At 40.6% G+C, this 16,636-nt stretch overlaps 1 protein-coding gene across 1 annotated transcript in view; it reads right to left on the bottom strand.

Moving 5' to 3' along the window:
• dpr12 (defective proboscis extension response 12) overlaps positions 1-16,636 on the bottom strand; it is a 127,516-nt gene that overhangs the window by 29,300 nt on the left and 81,580 nt on the right. The window contains exon 4 of the mRNA XM_043424010.1: positions 14,923-15,084. Coding sequence (XP_043279945.1) covers positions 14,923-15,084 — 162 coding nt within the window. The remainder of the gene's footprint in view (positions 1-14,922; positions 15,085-16,636) is intronic.

The raw sequence follows: 16,636 nt of genomic DNA, 5'->3' as shown, positions 1-16,636 counted from the left end.
CTTTTCGTTTCTCATCTATTTTCTTTTTCTCCCTTCCCGCCGTATTTATACACTCGCATATTCCTCTCCTCTCTTTTTATCTTCCGTTCGCGACGACCTAACGTGGTCCGGGCGTTTATGAAATCGATTTCTGCTCGGCGAAACATCGCTATGTGAGTCCACATGGAGAATACGCCCTCGACCTCTTCCCGCAGTCTCTCGTCCTTTCGAACTTGCACCGCCATACGACCAAGTGTAGGAATCGATGAGCCACACGTCCTCGTAGATACCTATCGGACTTAACGAGAGACTGACTCTCCACGAAAATATTGACGAGTCGATGCGACGACAGTTTGAATATTATCCCATCCATCCAGCGATTTGATTTGGATCTTTGAATTTAGAACGAACTGGTCCCCCCTAGAATACTTGGTTCTTTGTATTTTGGACTAGCGATGCAGATAATTGCAAAAACTGAGCGATATTTCGATGAAAATTTAAGGAGTCTATACCGTGGTTAGGCGGACAAAAAAAGACTATTTTCACGAATTTTTTTGATCGGTATGAATTATAAATATGAATATAAAAAATGGTAGGCCTGAAAAATACATTCTTAAAATACACAGTTTCTTTTTTTCATATTTATTTTACTCAGTTTTCGCACAGAAAAATGGGAGAGAAGACAGGTCTAAAAGAAATGGGTGTGCGCTGTTGATAAAATCTCTGGAATGGATGATCGGAGAAGAAAAATTGGTTTTAAATTCAGTAGGTAAATTGCTATAACGCATATCATACGATTTTTAATTTTTTAAGAAATTACAAAATGGCAGCCATTTTTCCAAAAACTATGAAAAAAAACACGTTTTTGTCATCTTTTTTTGCAAAAAAAAAAATAGTTGCACTTAAAATTTCCAAATTCGTATGATATGCGCTGTAGCTATAGTCATAAAAAACGTGTAGTAAAATTTTAGTAAAGATCGGTTGAATAGTTTCGAAGATTTCATCAACAAGTCGTCTAAAAACGTCATTTTGAGAAAAACGGTACCGCATTGGGCAGTGCGTATTAGCGCGCTCATACTGTAAATCCAAGTGTGTTATTGCCAACACACGTAAAGTGTGTTCTGTACTTAATGCCGTAAGCAAATTGTAGATTTCTTGTGGTCACTTTTTACACGTTTTATGGTGTGTTAAAAATCTATAGTTTCCTTATGGCGCTAAGTACAGAACACACTTAACGTGTGTTAGCAATAACACACTTGGATTTAGAGTGCAGACAGCCAAGTAAACACCGCTCAAAAGTACACTTGGACTGCTCAGATCTTCGTAAAATTTTAGTATGATACTTTTAAATATATGTGTACTTTTGAAAAATGCAATAAAAAAAATAAACTTTTTGAAAATTCTACTTAGCGTAGACCCCTTAAGGAGCGCTCAAAGTAATTCGCTCTCTACTGTGGAGAGAAAATGTTGAAACTACATTACGACAAACTGCCAGATTTTGAGAAAACTCCAAATGCTGAATGTTCATTTGAGTAGCTCATCCAGAAATTTTTCCATCCGAAAACGCTGATGTTTTGAAAATATTAGTTTTTCTGGCGTTCTCGACACTAAGTACCCGTCTAGAAAATTTCTTAGGTGCCTCTTCGCAGGGTACTGTCAAGTTACCGTGCTGCCTTGTTAGGGCGTTTATAAGGCTACCTAATACTGCCCTGTTCAAAAATGTGGCCTCCCACTTATAAATTTGCGAAGGTTTGCCTGTTTATGATAAGGTCACGATCAGGTTATAGAGAACTGGCAACCTTAAAGTTGTTGCCTGATGTGGTTATTATCAGGTTTTCCAGAGTAACTTTGAAATCAGGTAAACTTGAAATGCTTCTGATCGGGTCTGCCAGAATGAGGCCTTACCAACAAATATTTCAATAAGGTCCTGCTGAGGCTGGGCCCAATCACGCCATACTCAGGCATAAACTTTATGAGGCCCTGATAGAGTATTGCATAATAGTGGCTGATTAGGGTTAGCTCTCAGCCTTATGATTTATATACAAATGCCAATGCAGTGAACAAAAATTCTGCGTTGTCGAAATCATGTACAAATGAACTCGACTGCCGACTAATTTACGTATTATCGAAAACCAATTCTTGTAAGATGGCAATCTGTCGGTTTGGACATCCAGATTCGTCAGATATTTCCTCGACTGAGATTTCCTCGATTCGAAAAATTTCGAGATTTCATATTCGAGTGAATGAAAAGGTTCTCGGAAGCAGTTCTGAAAGGTAATTCAGCGGTATACGATTCATCTCGATGTCGCAATATGTTTTGGCTCTTAAACTAGTCGTACCATTAGGAGAGAATTTATGAAGAAAAATGTTAGTCAATTCTCTTGCGCGATCGTCTTTTCTCGCGAGAATTCGACACCTTTTATTTTCAGTGAGATATGAAAATTCGTCGATTTGGAGTAAGGACCTCGTAACACAGTCGATAAAGTTCGTTATTACGTCTCTTGGGAAGTATTAGAATGTAGGTGTACCCACGCTGGCATACGTTTATGCAAGCTCATGAATAGTATGAATATCAATGGTGGATATAGTGGGGTAGGAACGTTTTCAAATTGACGACAACGTGAGAGTCGGGAAATGTGCTAATTTGCCGAGTTTCCTTGCCATGACGACGACAAGAACGAAGACGAGAACGACACCGAGGACGCAGGCGACGATCTTATCGCTGGTGGTAGAAATTATATCGGCATATCCCGTGTATTGAATCGAGCGACGCTGTACGAGAAGGTGGACGCTGCAAGGTGCTTCAGCCACGCTGTGTACCAAGTTTTCATGTTACACAAACTATTTTTATGTATATACGAGATATGGAATGGTGAAAGGGCGTATCCGGCTACGCGGAAGATCGGCTGGTTGGGCCTTTCTAGCGTTTGGTAATCGATACACATGGATTCAAAGGGTGTGAGGCACGGTCCTTACTAAAGGTGGCGGTATCGATCTCAGTTTGGCTGCGACGCCTGCGGCGCCATGGTGAAGACGAAGTTCGCGATGTCATGCATTTCTGCCTCTCTTGCTTGCTCTTTCTTCTTACCGCGTTCGCGCTCTCTGTTCTTTTCCTTTTCCTCGTCCGCTCTCTCTCTTGCCCACTCCCTCTTTCGCGTCCCTGTGGCCGGTGACCTAAGAATTGCACCGATAAAACCAGCAGAGGGAAGCACGTGGTCTCTCGATTGAGCGCGAATTCGACAACGAAATTGTGGTTAAGGCTCCAGTACACACGCCTCATTCCCCCACCTATTGGCCAGAATCGTTTACCTCCAATTCTCGCACTACACACTGCTCTCTGTAATTTCACAATTTCTCCGGAACCTGCTTTCACACAGGGGTGTAGTGACCTTTCTTCACGTTCACTCCAAATTGGCAAGCTCTCGAAAGTAATGTCGCTTTTTAAACATAAAAACTAGCAAAGTTTAGCTCTCCCTTTGAGAAAATAACTTACGAAAAAAAAACACCTACTTTTCCAAGGTTCGTAATCAGCGGTTATTAATACAAAATATTTTATTCGTCGTACTTTCGGTTGTTTCTGATTGAGTGTGGCGCAAATTTGGAAATTCAAGAGGACGAAATGAGTATTCGAGTAAGGAGTTCGAAGAACGGAAGATAGTGGACTTAACTTAACAAGAATAACCGAAATGATGGCATAAAAATAATTCAACGGTTCCGTCCCTTTTACAAGTTGATGATACTTCAACGGGAAAAGACGAGGAAGAAGGAAAGAGGCAATTAAAATTTATATTTTAAGAGACTTGGATTCAATGTTTTCATATTAATTTGCCGCAATTTTTATTCAATCTCAAAGCTTTCACGAGCCCGACCAAAATTCGTGGACGTAAAAGCGAGTTTTTTTTTGTCAAATATTCATGATTCACTTTATGCGGAATGCCTGATGTATAATAAAACTTTCCGTCTTCGAGTTGAGGAAAAAGCTCCATCCATGACATTCTCTGTGAAGCTTCGTTAGCTACAGGCTTAAAGTTTTTTTGTTCTTGCTTTCGGTCGGTTCATGAATTTTTACAAAACCAGAACCGTGCGGTCACACAAAGTACCCCAAAACCTGCCGCTCGAGCGACCACTCGGACGGCAAGTCCGGACACCCGAGAAAGACACTGTCGTACTTGGGCTGCTTCACGTGTCACACTATACATGAGAATGTACATTACTTGCCCGATGTATATTACATCCGCTTCGGTGTCCTCATTAATATATATAACTATGAAGCTTTGACAGCCTCACTTCTCGATCCTTTTTCCCTCGAAATTTCCGCATATACATATACACCCAGCATTTATTTATACGCGACTCACGAGTATGAGTCCAAAAATTTACATCGTAGGAAGTATTCGGTGAACAGGACACCTATGAAGACACCATTTTTCGTTTCAAGTTTCATGAATTTTGTTTCTCAAATTTCTTTGTTTTTTTGTTTTTGACTAGTATGGGAGAGTGGGCTAATTTCGGACGCAGGGCAGAATAAATACGGACAACGCAAAATTTTAATATTTTGGAACCCCCACTTTCACGCATTTGAACTCATGCGATGGCCCTATCGATGTTTAGTGTACTCACGCATTGTTTGAAACGTGAAGTGACTTATTTTCTTCGAGGTAAGACCGATCATAAATTTTCGTACATTTTGACATAATTTTTGTTTATACATTAAATTGATGAAACTACGGTATGAACGGGGTTTCAATGTTATTAAAAAAATTAATTTAATATCCTTATTCTATATAAGAATCGTTAATGCAGTTCAAACTTGGGTTTACCCTACTGTTTTTTAATTATTGATTAATTCGTAAAATTTTGCAGTTTGGGGGCATTCCGGAAGTTCTGCTCTTACCCCCATATCGATTGATTTTTTTCAAATCACCCCGGAGGTTCGGGGTAAACCCGAATGTTACGAATTTTTCGCTAAATATCTAGCAATTTTTTCATCTATCTGTTAAAAATTACATCGGAAATTGTAAACAAGATATCAAGGAGTAAAATAGATCGAAAATTTATTTTGTAATTTCATCACGTGGTTGATTATTAATGAATTTCCTTTAGGCGGTCGGAATCGCTCCAATTTCTCCTAATTTTGGACAAAAAATTATTATTCAATTTTTGTTCTCTTATAATCGATAAAAGACTCAATTATTTTTAAAGTTGTATAGAAAAAAAAAACAAGAAACAAATAAAATTTGGGCGATCCCATTGAAAATACGGAAAAAACGATTTTTGGGAGCCAGCAACTCTGAATATCCCGAGAATCCACAAGAATTGGAATACGAAATTTGAATAAAAATGTATGGTTTTATTGCAGTTTATAACAGTAGCGAAAACTGGGGAAACAAATTCTCAATGGGACGAGTGACGGTTTAGTTGTTTATTTTTGAGCTCATAATGTAAGTCGCGTCCCTTCGAAATATGAAATAACAATGGAGAATTGTTGCGGGTCGGAGAATTCGGCCATAGCCCGGTGTCCTAGAGTTAATCTCGGGGAGTTGGAAGGGTCAGGGAATGTCGAGTTTGCAGTCCAAAAGGGACGAAGTTTCAAGAACCCGGGCACGCGGAAGTAGGAGGAACGATTCTCTGGAACTATGAGCAGAGGTTAAGCAGAGAAGTCTGCGTGAAAAGGAGGACGAGGAGAGGGTGCAAAGGGATGCTCCTGTTGCAAACTGTTTCTGTGTTGGCCACAATCCCCCTTATCACCAAAGACCACTGTAATTCCACAAGTACCAGGTACACTTGAGCTCGTGAACGCAGAACCCGTGTGCCCTCAATGCTCTTTATGTATATTTATCTTGAATAACTATGTATACAGTCAAAGCATTGAGGGTCTGCTTTCTCTCTGGCCAGCAAGAAAAATCATCTCCCTATGTACATACATAAATTCGTGTATACATTGATGCTTCATTCAAAGTATATTATAACTTAATTACTGAGTTGCACGAGGCAACTTATCCTCGCAAAATAGTTGAGGACGCAAATAACCGCTTTTCAAACCAGGGAAAAAGAAACATCCACTAATCCGGGTGCCGGAATACGTTCCTATTTTCGTTAGACTGAATTCAGAGTGACGATAATTCACCAATTTTCATATCGCCGGAAACTATTCGCAATAAAACCGTCGTGCCAAAGTATACAAGAATTACGTTCCACTCGGTGTAACGACTTTTCCCAGCGTATTGGGTTCTTCGCCATAAAACAATTTCGACGTATGACGAATTGATGTGCGCAAGAGTTAAGAGTTTCTAAGGAGCTCAAAAGTTTGAAAAAAATAGTTGAGCACGCGGGTTCCGTTACCGATTGAGCGTGTTTCATATCACTTGAAAAATGTCCCGGTGTTCTACACTCGCTGGGACTCTACACGAGCTCTTTTATTGAAACGTATATAAATAAAGATGAATACAGGTGTACGAGGAACCTGTGTATACATATATAACACATAAAGTACTGTCAATTCGTTGGACAGCCCGGAGACAATAAAGCCAGATGATGATTGCACTGTGTCGTGATGGTTGGCTGGCCACTCTATGGGACAATCGAGAGACCGAGAAAACTAGAGGGAATAGAAACAGGAAGCAGCGAGTAGAATTGGGTCGTTCGATAGGAAAAATTGGAACTCACTGATGTGACTATTTGTGGTCGACGAGAAAGACCATCAAACTGTAAACAGACTCAGGTCTGATACACACTACTGTATCTCCTTGTGCGCGACTCCCCCATTTTCTTCGACTCACCACTGTGTCCTCACCACTTTCTTCTTTTTCGATGGACGTCCTTACATTCGAGGATTTATGGGGTATCAAGTAGAACTCTCGTCTGGTCGATCTATAAACTCAATTTTATATGACCAATCAAACGCTTGAAGTTGACAGAATCGTTCGTACGTCTCAACATACGTTGTGTAAACAAGTCGACTGAAAAAAATCGTGTGGCAGGTGTGTAAACGTAAAGCAATTAAAATAATGAAGATTGGATGAGTTCTTTGTATGAGTGGCTTGGAAAATAGTGTCTCAGACCGTGGGAAATGTTGAGTACATAAGAGGACGTACTTTTTTTTTTTTCAAACTGCCAATTTGCACATTTTTCTTCTCATTTTCTTTTTACAAGCTATTTTGCTTTGTTCTATCTTGAAAAATTGGTGAAAAAGCTACTTCACCGGGACTCGTCTTTTCATCGTGCTAACGCGACGAATTCCCATGCGATGCTCTCGACTATAAGTGCTGTATAGAGCTACACCCGTATACGTAGATATGTATATGTACACGTGAATTGCGGTCTGCCATTGAAAATTCGTCGTTTCTTCGGGGATTTACATTCGCGTCGGTGTTTCGAGAGTACGAGAGTGTCGAATGAAAGAAAAAAGGGGGAAGTTCCTGTCGAGACAATGTTGGAATACATGAAATCCGGCGTCTGCAGATTTTTCCACTGAATATTTCATCTTATACAACACGGAATACCAAATCTATTCTTCGAGAAATTCTCCAGTCTTCCTTTTGTCGTCCATCGATATTTCTTCAAATTGCGCACATAAAAGGATACACTGGTTCGTCCTTCGATATCACGGCTATTTCTTTTTTCGCCTGTCGACCGAGCGAACGTGAAATAACAATTTATAAAAACGAAACAATGCTGCCGTCTTGTGTTATATTTTTGCAACGATCGGGAAGGAAGAATGAGAAGGAGAGAGAGAGAGTCAGGGGATCGAGTTGTTTGTACAACACAAGGATAGTCGAGATTCGAGAAGTTTGCGACTGCGAGGAGAAAGTTTCCGTATACATATAATAAGAATCTTCGTCGTTATTGAACTGGTGATAATAATAAAAATAAATAGCTATACGTATGGCGTTGAGAATATTGTGGAAACATTACCGTTGAGAAATTGACCTTTACGAGGCTCATAGCAGCACACACATGAAAAATGAAGGAGAAAAAATAATTGCGAGGTTCTGCGGACTCGGTACAGGATATTCGCTGATGTTTAAAAAACTTGGCGATGCTCTTCCACACGATAAAGTGAATAACCAAGCACAAAGCCGGTGCTTTATTGATCAAGAAAAACTTCTCGATGAACGCTCGTTTCAACAAATTTTCCAACTTCCAGAATTTAATTTATCTTTAAGAGCTGCTCGACGCTTCGGAGAGTAAAAGGAATCTTGGATGTAACATTGCTAATTACATTTTCAGCATGTTTAGCTTTTTCTCATCAATGGCCGAGTTAATGGATTCAATTTCAAGGGAATACGAGCGTTTAAAGCACATGAGAATAAAGTACTCGACACTCGAGAACATACTCGCACAATTGAATAAAACAGAGAGTACGAAATACATTTCTTCGCAGTGATCGAATCGTGAATTAATGATTTGGAAAAGATATTCGAGCGTTTCAGGACCGGGCACCCTTTTCACGGGACTTATTCCTTTCACCAACTTTCTATACTTTCCATTCTATCCAGAGACTTTGGATTCATGACGAACTGAGCAATGAACGCGAAACGACGGATGGAGAAGCCAGCTCCTAAAGATTTTAGGGTTTTATTCACGACATTATTCTTTCCATTATAACCGAGAGCTAATTTGCCTTTTTTTTTTGTGATTCTAACTTCTAGGAGAGAACATCCAACGCTTCGAATCGTCACTTTCATATTTAACGATACAAAAAGTACGGATTTTTCAAAAATATTCCCAGACTACGAGCGATCGATTCGGCGGAACCGCATTTGTCTTTCTTCTCGGTAAGAGCTCTCGTTCTTTCATGTATTCCTCGATGTTTTGGATTGTAAGATTCGATGCATTGGTACAAAAAATAATAGCGAAAAGCTGCTCACTCAATTGCTTTAATCGTGTTCGTTCTCTACCTTTGTCCATTTGAAAGACACTCCACCAAGTTATCCGCCCTCCTCTCGTTCTCTACATCCGCATAAATATCTGAAGTTGTAACGTCCCGTTGAAACGACGTCGACGTCGATCTCTGTTTTCTTTGATATTTACACGACGTTATGTACAGCGAGAACGACATTGCTATAACGAGCGAAAAGCGTTTGCTTTTTCCTGTCAAAACGTATATAGAACGGTCGTCTTTGTTGTCACGGTATAATCGTAGATCGCGATTTCTTCAAAGGCCGCTCAGTGATTCGTGATGCCCTACGAGCTCAAAGTCTAACATACTATTTCGACGTCATGAATTTAATGCGCAATAGCGTCATTCGACGTGAAAAAAAAACATTGAAAACACCGATATTTGTTCATTATTGTTCGAGCTGATGCTCAACTTTTCAAATATCATCGAATACTTGTTTTTTTTTCCTTTAGTCCAACGAAATTATGATCATTTTCATGAAGAATACAAGAAATAATCGAGTCTAAATCGCATTTACTGCTGAATCGATCGTTCTCCTCATTTTTCTCATGTCAGACGATTCGATATTTCTAAAATACCACCATGAATCGAGAGGAAATACATGCGTTCACACTCCTTGAACTCGACGCATTGCGTTTCCCTCCGCTGGACGGAAGTAATGATCCGCTAACTGCCACTTTTGCTATGCGTCGGACGACGAAATTGCAAATAAAAAATGTATCGTCGCGCTGTGCATGGCTCGGTGAGGGTAGTTCTGAAAATTGAAAAGTTCTAACTGCGGAAAGTTCCTCGTGTGGGTAGCGTGTCGCGCAATTATCTCAAAGAGTGATATGGAGCGAACAATAAATCTATATTTACATGCATAAACTATTTGAGAAAAAAATTATATCTCTATATATTCCTTGTTACATTGTACTAGGCACGCATTAAAATGCACTAACGACACATTTGACGATCCGTGCCTGAGTGTAATTACGAAGAATCGTTGGATTTTACACGCTTCGATTTTGTTTCTGGATCTCGTCCAGTACAGAGCAACCCCAACAACAACTTTGCTTCAAACCTCGGCGTGGGACGATCGATGAACTATTTTTTTAATGCGACGAAACATGCTCACGTTTTTCTACCTCTGCCAGAACAGTTTGGTGCCTCGAAAAGTGGCGATTCCCGAAGTTGAAATTAGTCAGTGCGTCGCAAAATTTGTTCAGCTTTCTACCGGCACTTTCGACGTCCGAGAAACCGCTCAAATTTTCGTCGTGGTTAGTTCCTTTTTTTGCGTCACCGGATATTTGGCTGGGGCGCGTGTCCCCGTGAATCTGAGAGTGGAAAGATCAGGACGTGGAAACATTGCGAATAAAGTGTATTGCGAAATGATTTGTTGGCGAAAGAAGCGAGTCCCCGGAGTGTTCGCCGAGCGGTATTAATACGGATTAGGATATGCTCGTGCTCGAGGTTCTCGTGCGTGCATGTGCGTTTATGACGATAACGATAAATCAATATTAATCCCATTGTAGATCTCAATTGCTGTGGTCGCATAAAGGGATATTGGAGAAGGGCTGAGGCTTTATCACCGTTACGACGGTGAGTTGATATATACGTCGAGTTCACATGTTTCTAAGCTCGTACAAACACACCGGATATTCGTGAATGCTCGTAGACCCCGCGATACGTTAAATGTATATTGTATAAATGATGGACACCGAGAGTGACGGACAGAGACTGGAAGAAACGTTAGAGAACGTGAATTGAAGGGCCGAATAAAGCGACGCAGTATTTGCCAAACATTTCACGAGTTTCGATTCATCACACTGTTTGTTCATCTTTTTATATCGCATGTATACTCAGTTATTCCTTTTCCGACAGTTTTTCCCAGATTGATATTCCACTCAGCTTTTAGGCTAAGAACGAATAATACGATAATCTCTCACTCGTTCCCTAATTCTGCGTAAGCTTCTAGCTTCGCAACGAAGATAGTGCATGTTCGTCCTTCATTTTGACAGGGATTCGAGGATGCTTGCTTTCCAAATTACGTACCCTTCGCTATAACCCACCCAGGAACCTATCATTTTCGTGTCACATTACTTATGTTCCATTCCAATATTTTCCTCCTAACGATTCATTGTTGATAGAGTCGTCTATTAAATAATTCGTCCGACACATTAATAGGGATTTGCGTCGTTTGTGAATGAATATTGCGTTCGTTGGTTAATGAATTTTGAGATCGTTCGCGTCAAGATTATTCTCCATTGGAACATTACCTCTCAGGGAAAATTGACGAATACCTTTGCTTACAATTAATCATTGTGTATTTGAAATTTCGACGAAAATACACAAGAAAGGACAAAGAAAAAATGACAACTCAGAAATATGCTTCTCATTCGTTCGGCACGTATTGAAACTAAGAAGGAAATTAGACTGCACCTTTGAAAAATCGATGATCGCGAGCATAAAATTGCAACGGTTTGTCCCTCAGTCTGCTACCGCGACAATTGACGCTCGTTCGAAGTCAATAACGTTGTTTTTCGTAACTCCAGAGCGATAGCAACTTGACGTAAATATGCAATATAGCAGGAGTGTTTTGCTGTCAGCTCGAGAAACTTCTACGAGGGAGAGGTGGACGTCAAGCTTTAGCCGTGACTGGCGCGCCGGACATACAGTTTGGAAACAGTGCCATTTTTTTTCTGACTAGGAAGGAAGTCCATTTCGGAGTTTGGAGTTGAACCGAGGAGGAAAAAAGATAGTGCGAGTGAACGGAAGCGGGGAAAAAGAGAGAGAATAAGAGGAAAGAGAAAGAGGAAGGGCCAGAATTCAAGGCGACATTTTTGTGCGTGCATGTGACGCTTTTTGTGAGTAATATCTATGTACTGCAGCAGGCGGCGGGGGGAGGGGGGGGGGGGGGGTCGGATCCCACTTCGTAAACCCAACTTTATACTCGGGAGCTATTCTTGAAAAAAGGGTAAAAAAAAGAATTTAATACGTTATTGCAAGGAGGAGTAGGACGTAGAAAGCTTGGCAGGCAAGAAAAGCTGTGCAGTTTGGAGCGCGGCGTATCTTGTTTGCAGGGCTTAACGGGCATAATTTTTTATCACTGTTTTTTTAACTTCTTTTTTCCTCGACTGGAACATCCTTACGCTGGAAACAAGCTGTCTTACTTGAAATTTTCACTGCGAAAACTTCTCTCGAGCATTCGCTGTTTTTACGACATATTTTCATCAAGCTTTTAGCCACAATCTAAGTTTATTTTCCCAGTTTTTTTTCCCCCATCGTTCGCCAGAATATCCTTCAGCGGAAATTCCGAGGGTAGCGTATACTTCGAAATCTCAACGGCGTTTGTGCGCCTCGACAATTAGAAAACACGTATCAAATTTGCTCCTCCGATCGGAAATTACAACTCTTCTGTCGGAAAAAGGAAGCACGAAATGAAGTGATTAAGGTACCCGGCGCGCGTGCGCGTGGCTTCGTTATTATCGGAAATCCGTAAATAAATATTTCCGTCTTCGGTAACGCTGATGCGGGCGTGTATTGTGCCTGTTTTTTGTGATATCAAACACAGATGCGTCCTCTAATGAATCCTGAATTGTCGACGCTCCCATGCAAGACGACAAATATATCTTCGAATTCGAAATTCCGGAAACGATTGTTGCCAGTCGACAGTCACTAATGACGCTGACTCGGTAAATACGCGTAAAGAAAAATATAAACGTGTGCGGAATAACCGGAAGCTCGCTCTGTACAGCGAGACTCCACGCTCACACAAATACACGCGATTTCTTATCAAAAAAGGAAAAAAAAGCGACAACGAAAAAACGTCGAGGATGATTAGACAATGGGCACAAAAAAACAAGAGCTCGTTTCCTCTAACGCACGCGAAAATATTCCGACGGTTTGTGTAAACAAAAGTGAAAATGCGTACAACCTCCCACATTAAGAGGAGCCAACGACTAACAACTATTCCGCTAGTTTGGCTCATTCACGCAGTTGGTAATAAAAACATTAGCCGGAATATCTCGCCTCTTGGCATTCAATTCGCTCAAATAGAACGGAACTGAACCTCTTTATATACGCACGTATTATGTTAATGGGAATTCATTAACAGTGCAACATCGACATCGAAAAAAAACACGACTTTTTTCACTACTCGGATCCCAGCACGTCAGCTTGGAAATGCTTTTGCATACACGATTACAAAATATTCACGCGTGGAGCAGAGAGGATTGGAGAAGACACGTTGCGAAACAGCTTTAAAAGACAAAATTTAATGTTCGGATTCTAATCTTTCAAAGAATTAGTGGATTACAGAGCTGATAACAATGTGCAATATTATACTCATTAATAATATTATAATTGGAATATATGAATTCAGCGTTAATTTCAGCATGCGATTACACGAGCTTGATATAATGGGAGTTTCGGGCATTTTTAACGTGGATGGAAAAATGATCTAGTGAATAATGATCGTAATTCATTTAACGTTGATCGAATTTCCAACTTTCGTAATTACGCCCGACTTTGGTTTTGTATGCATTGCTGCATGCATCATTCAATTTTGGTGTATCGCTTCAGTTTTCGTGATTCAATTTACTCGGCGCAGCGGTACCATGATAGCTCGATTTTTCTCCTTGTGCAAAATATCTGTTTTTACGAGAATTTTGTGAGGTTGCTGTTACAAGTGTAACGTAATTTCATTAACGGAAGTGCGCCGGAGTGTACGACCCGGTGAACTTCCATAAATTTAATTCAGGCTCCCTTAAATATCTATTTCGGGTGACAGCCAAACGATCGGTAGAACAACTGCGCGAAATTCGCTAAGTAAGTCAAAAATTTCTCAATCAGCCCGGACACACCATCCGGAAAGTAACAATTTTTTGTTACTTTCAGAAGCTGGAATACAGAAACCCAGCTAAACAAAGCTATTGGGTGGTGCGAATTTAAAAAAAATTTTCATAGCTTTTTCCGCAAAAACGAACGGTTGAAAGCGGTCGATAGCGGGAATGTGCAAGGAGACAAAGGAGCTGCTCTTGCACCTCCGAATTCGTCAGTAAAGTGTCAACCGCTGCGCGCCGTTCACGCCAGTAGAGGCTCACATTGATTTTTCATAGAGAAAAGTATTTTTGTTCGATTTCTTTTAATAATTACTGACCCAAATATACCGATAGAGAAAAGACGGTTTTTTCTTCGAAATAAATCAAACATTAGTAGTTAAATAGCAGTGCTTACGTTGTCGACAGATTGTTTTTTATTGACATGGCGTTTGTTCGTTTGCAAAAAAGTGGATTGGGTATGGTTGTGACATTTTTTCTGGGTAAGATTGTGGCGTAAGCTATATCAACGACCCAGATCGCTGATTTTGTAGCATATCTTTGAAGGTGAATTTTTTGCATGTACCGAAGCTACAATGAAATGAAAATTAGTCGAAACGTTCTCAGATTTTATTTCTGTTGTTGCAAAGTTCTAATTGTTTTCCAAAAAATGTTATTGCGTTATGTTGTATTACGTTACATACTGCTTGCAAATAAAGCGATTTCAAACGATATCCGAGTGTTTTTTTAACGTGTCATTACCGGCTCCAGGTACTGTCACAACCGTCTTTGGGATGTGGTCGGTTGTGACAATTTCCCTTTTTATCCAACTCTCTCATACGAGCTAACGATTGTATTTAGGTAAATAATTGTAATTTGTATAAGTATACCAATGTACACATTGCGCATTAAACAATACATTTCGTTAAGCTTACTAGCATATTGACAGAATCGCATGAAAATTCTTAGCGCGCTTTTATTTGAAGTGAAAGTCGTCGACTTCATTTCTGTAACAACGGAGAGATGATAAACCCGAAAAAGCTTTCACGCTTTAGATTTACGTTCGCGTCGTTAAATAAAATCACGTGAGCAGTATCGCCACGTGCTTGTCTCTGCGTGAGCAAGAACAAGCGTCGTCATATTCGAAAGTAATAACGCAAAAGCGAAAATCGATTGTTACGTTGCGACGGAGCTGAAAAGAAAGATATGCTCGAATGGGAATGAAACGAGTGTCGAGCTCACCTGACATTCGTAGGTGCCGTTGTCTCTCTCTTGAACATACTTGATCTGGAGTGTCCAGTCGTCGGAGCCTTCCGGATGGAGAGCTTGAAATCTGCCGTCGTTCGTGTACGTTAACAACGAGCTCGTCAGTACGTGCCAATCGCGTCGACGTATCCAGGATATCTGGGTGGAAGACGAACCAGTCAGAAAAAGAGATAAAGCATGAATAAATAAAACAAAATAAAACATTCGGAGAGCTTTATAGTTTTTCATTTGAGTGGATATGGATAAAGAAGTATCGCGTGTGTGATGCATGTGCACGCGCACACGAGGCTCTGCACGTAGATACAGATGAGTACGTATTTATGGGCCAGGAGAATGACGACGGTTGGGGCGTCCTATGCAGGAATAGGTTTTCCAGGAGTAGGTAGTACTCGAGTGGAGAATACACGCCCTATATATCAATTTTGAGGAAAGAAAAAGGGCGTAGGTGGAGCGATTGAACGAGTTAATTTATGTGAGGTTACGCCATTTTGGCCATACGCTTCGCACATACATACCTATATGATTTCGATGACGACGCCTATGTATTATTATATACATATAGTTATATATAGGTGCCGACGCCTGTACGTATATAATACCTGCAGAATAAGCGGGAATATAGTTCTGTGTGAGGAAGGTGGAGTGAGAGAATGAAATGGATCGTTCCAAAGGGGTCACACGTATACACGTACCGGTATATAGACATACATATATTTCGGTGGGTTTTCGAATCCCGGGAGAAAAAGTGACGCCGCTATTGGTGGCGTTGCTCGCGAATACGCGCTACGTATTAGAGTGAGAAAAGTTGTGCTTTCAATTCTCGCACCACGCCCTTTCTAGACGCAACGCGCATACGAAAATAATTACATTTCGAGAGATTGAAGCTACGGACCGTAATTCGATCTCTCATCCCCGGGCACCTCGACGCACCGTTCCATCGCTTCCTCGGTTCAGGTACCACGTATCGCATTTTACATTACATTTATTTCTCGCTATGCCACCTTCCTGGGTGGCGCGCGCGCGCACGCACACACACACACACACGCACACGCACACTCACACTGCGCGCCACAGTTATATAAGTTTTAAACGACCGAAATCCTTCACGTTGCTACAAAAAACTTTTGGTTATGTGCTGAATTCTCTCATCATTTCTATACCACCTTTCGCCCCTTCCTCTAGTTAGGAAGCTCATTTCTGTGCACGTATACTCACCAGTTTGAACTTGCCACCATTTCTTCGAGCGCGGTTCATCATTTTTTGCTGCCTTTTCAACATTTCAGTTACGTCGATAACTCCCCATCGCGAATTCGCAAAAACTGTCGAACTTCGCGAAATTTTAATGATTAAATGTCCACTTTTTTATCGCGGACGGGGATCGAATCCGTAACCTTCTATGTGACCCGCCAAATCTAATTGACCGCATTTCCTCTTATCGAATCATCCTCGTTCCTTTAAATTTGCACCTTTTTAGATATTCAATGCTAATGCTATAGCAACCGTGCATTTATTCACATCCGTCAGCCCATTATTCGTTTCTCATTTGTGTTGAATACGAAGGAACCTTGATGTACAATTTATAATGCCGAAGAATATGTGAAAAGAGACAATGAAACGTAATTATTCAATTTCTCGCTAGAAACAGGAACGTTTCACATTTGAATAAAGAGTCGTCCGAAATAATTTCCAA

Source organism: Venturia canescens, chromosome 7, assembly GCF_019457755.1.
Source record: "Venturia canescens isolate UGA chromosome 7, ASM1945775v1, whole genome shotgun sequence".
In the NCBI taxonomy this organism is placed as follows: Eukaryota; Metazoa; Arthropoda; class Insecta; order Hymenoptera; family Ichneumonidae; genus Venturia; species Venturia canescens.
The sequence above is the reverse complement of the archived record's forward strand: the minus strand, read 5'-3'. Positions and strand labels throughout refer to the sequence as shown.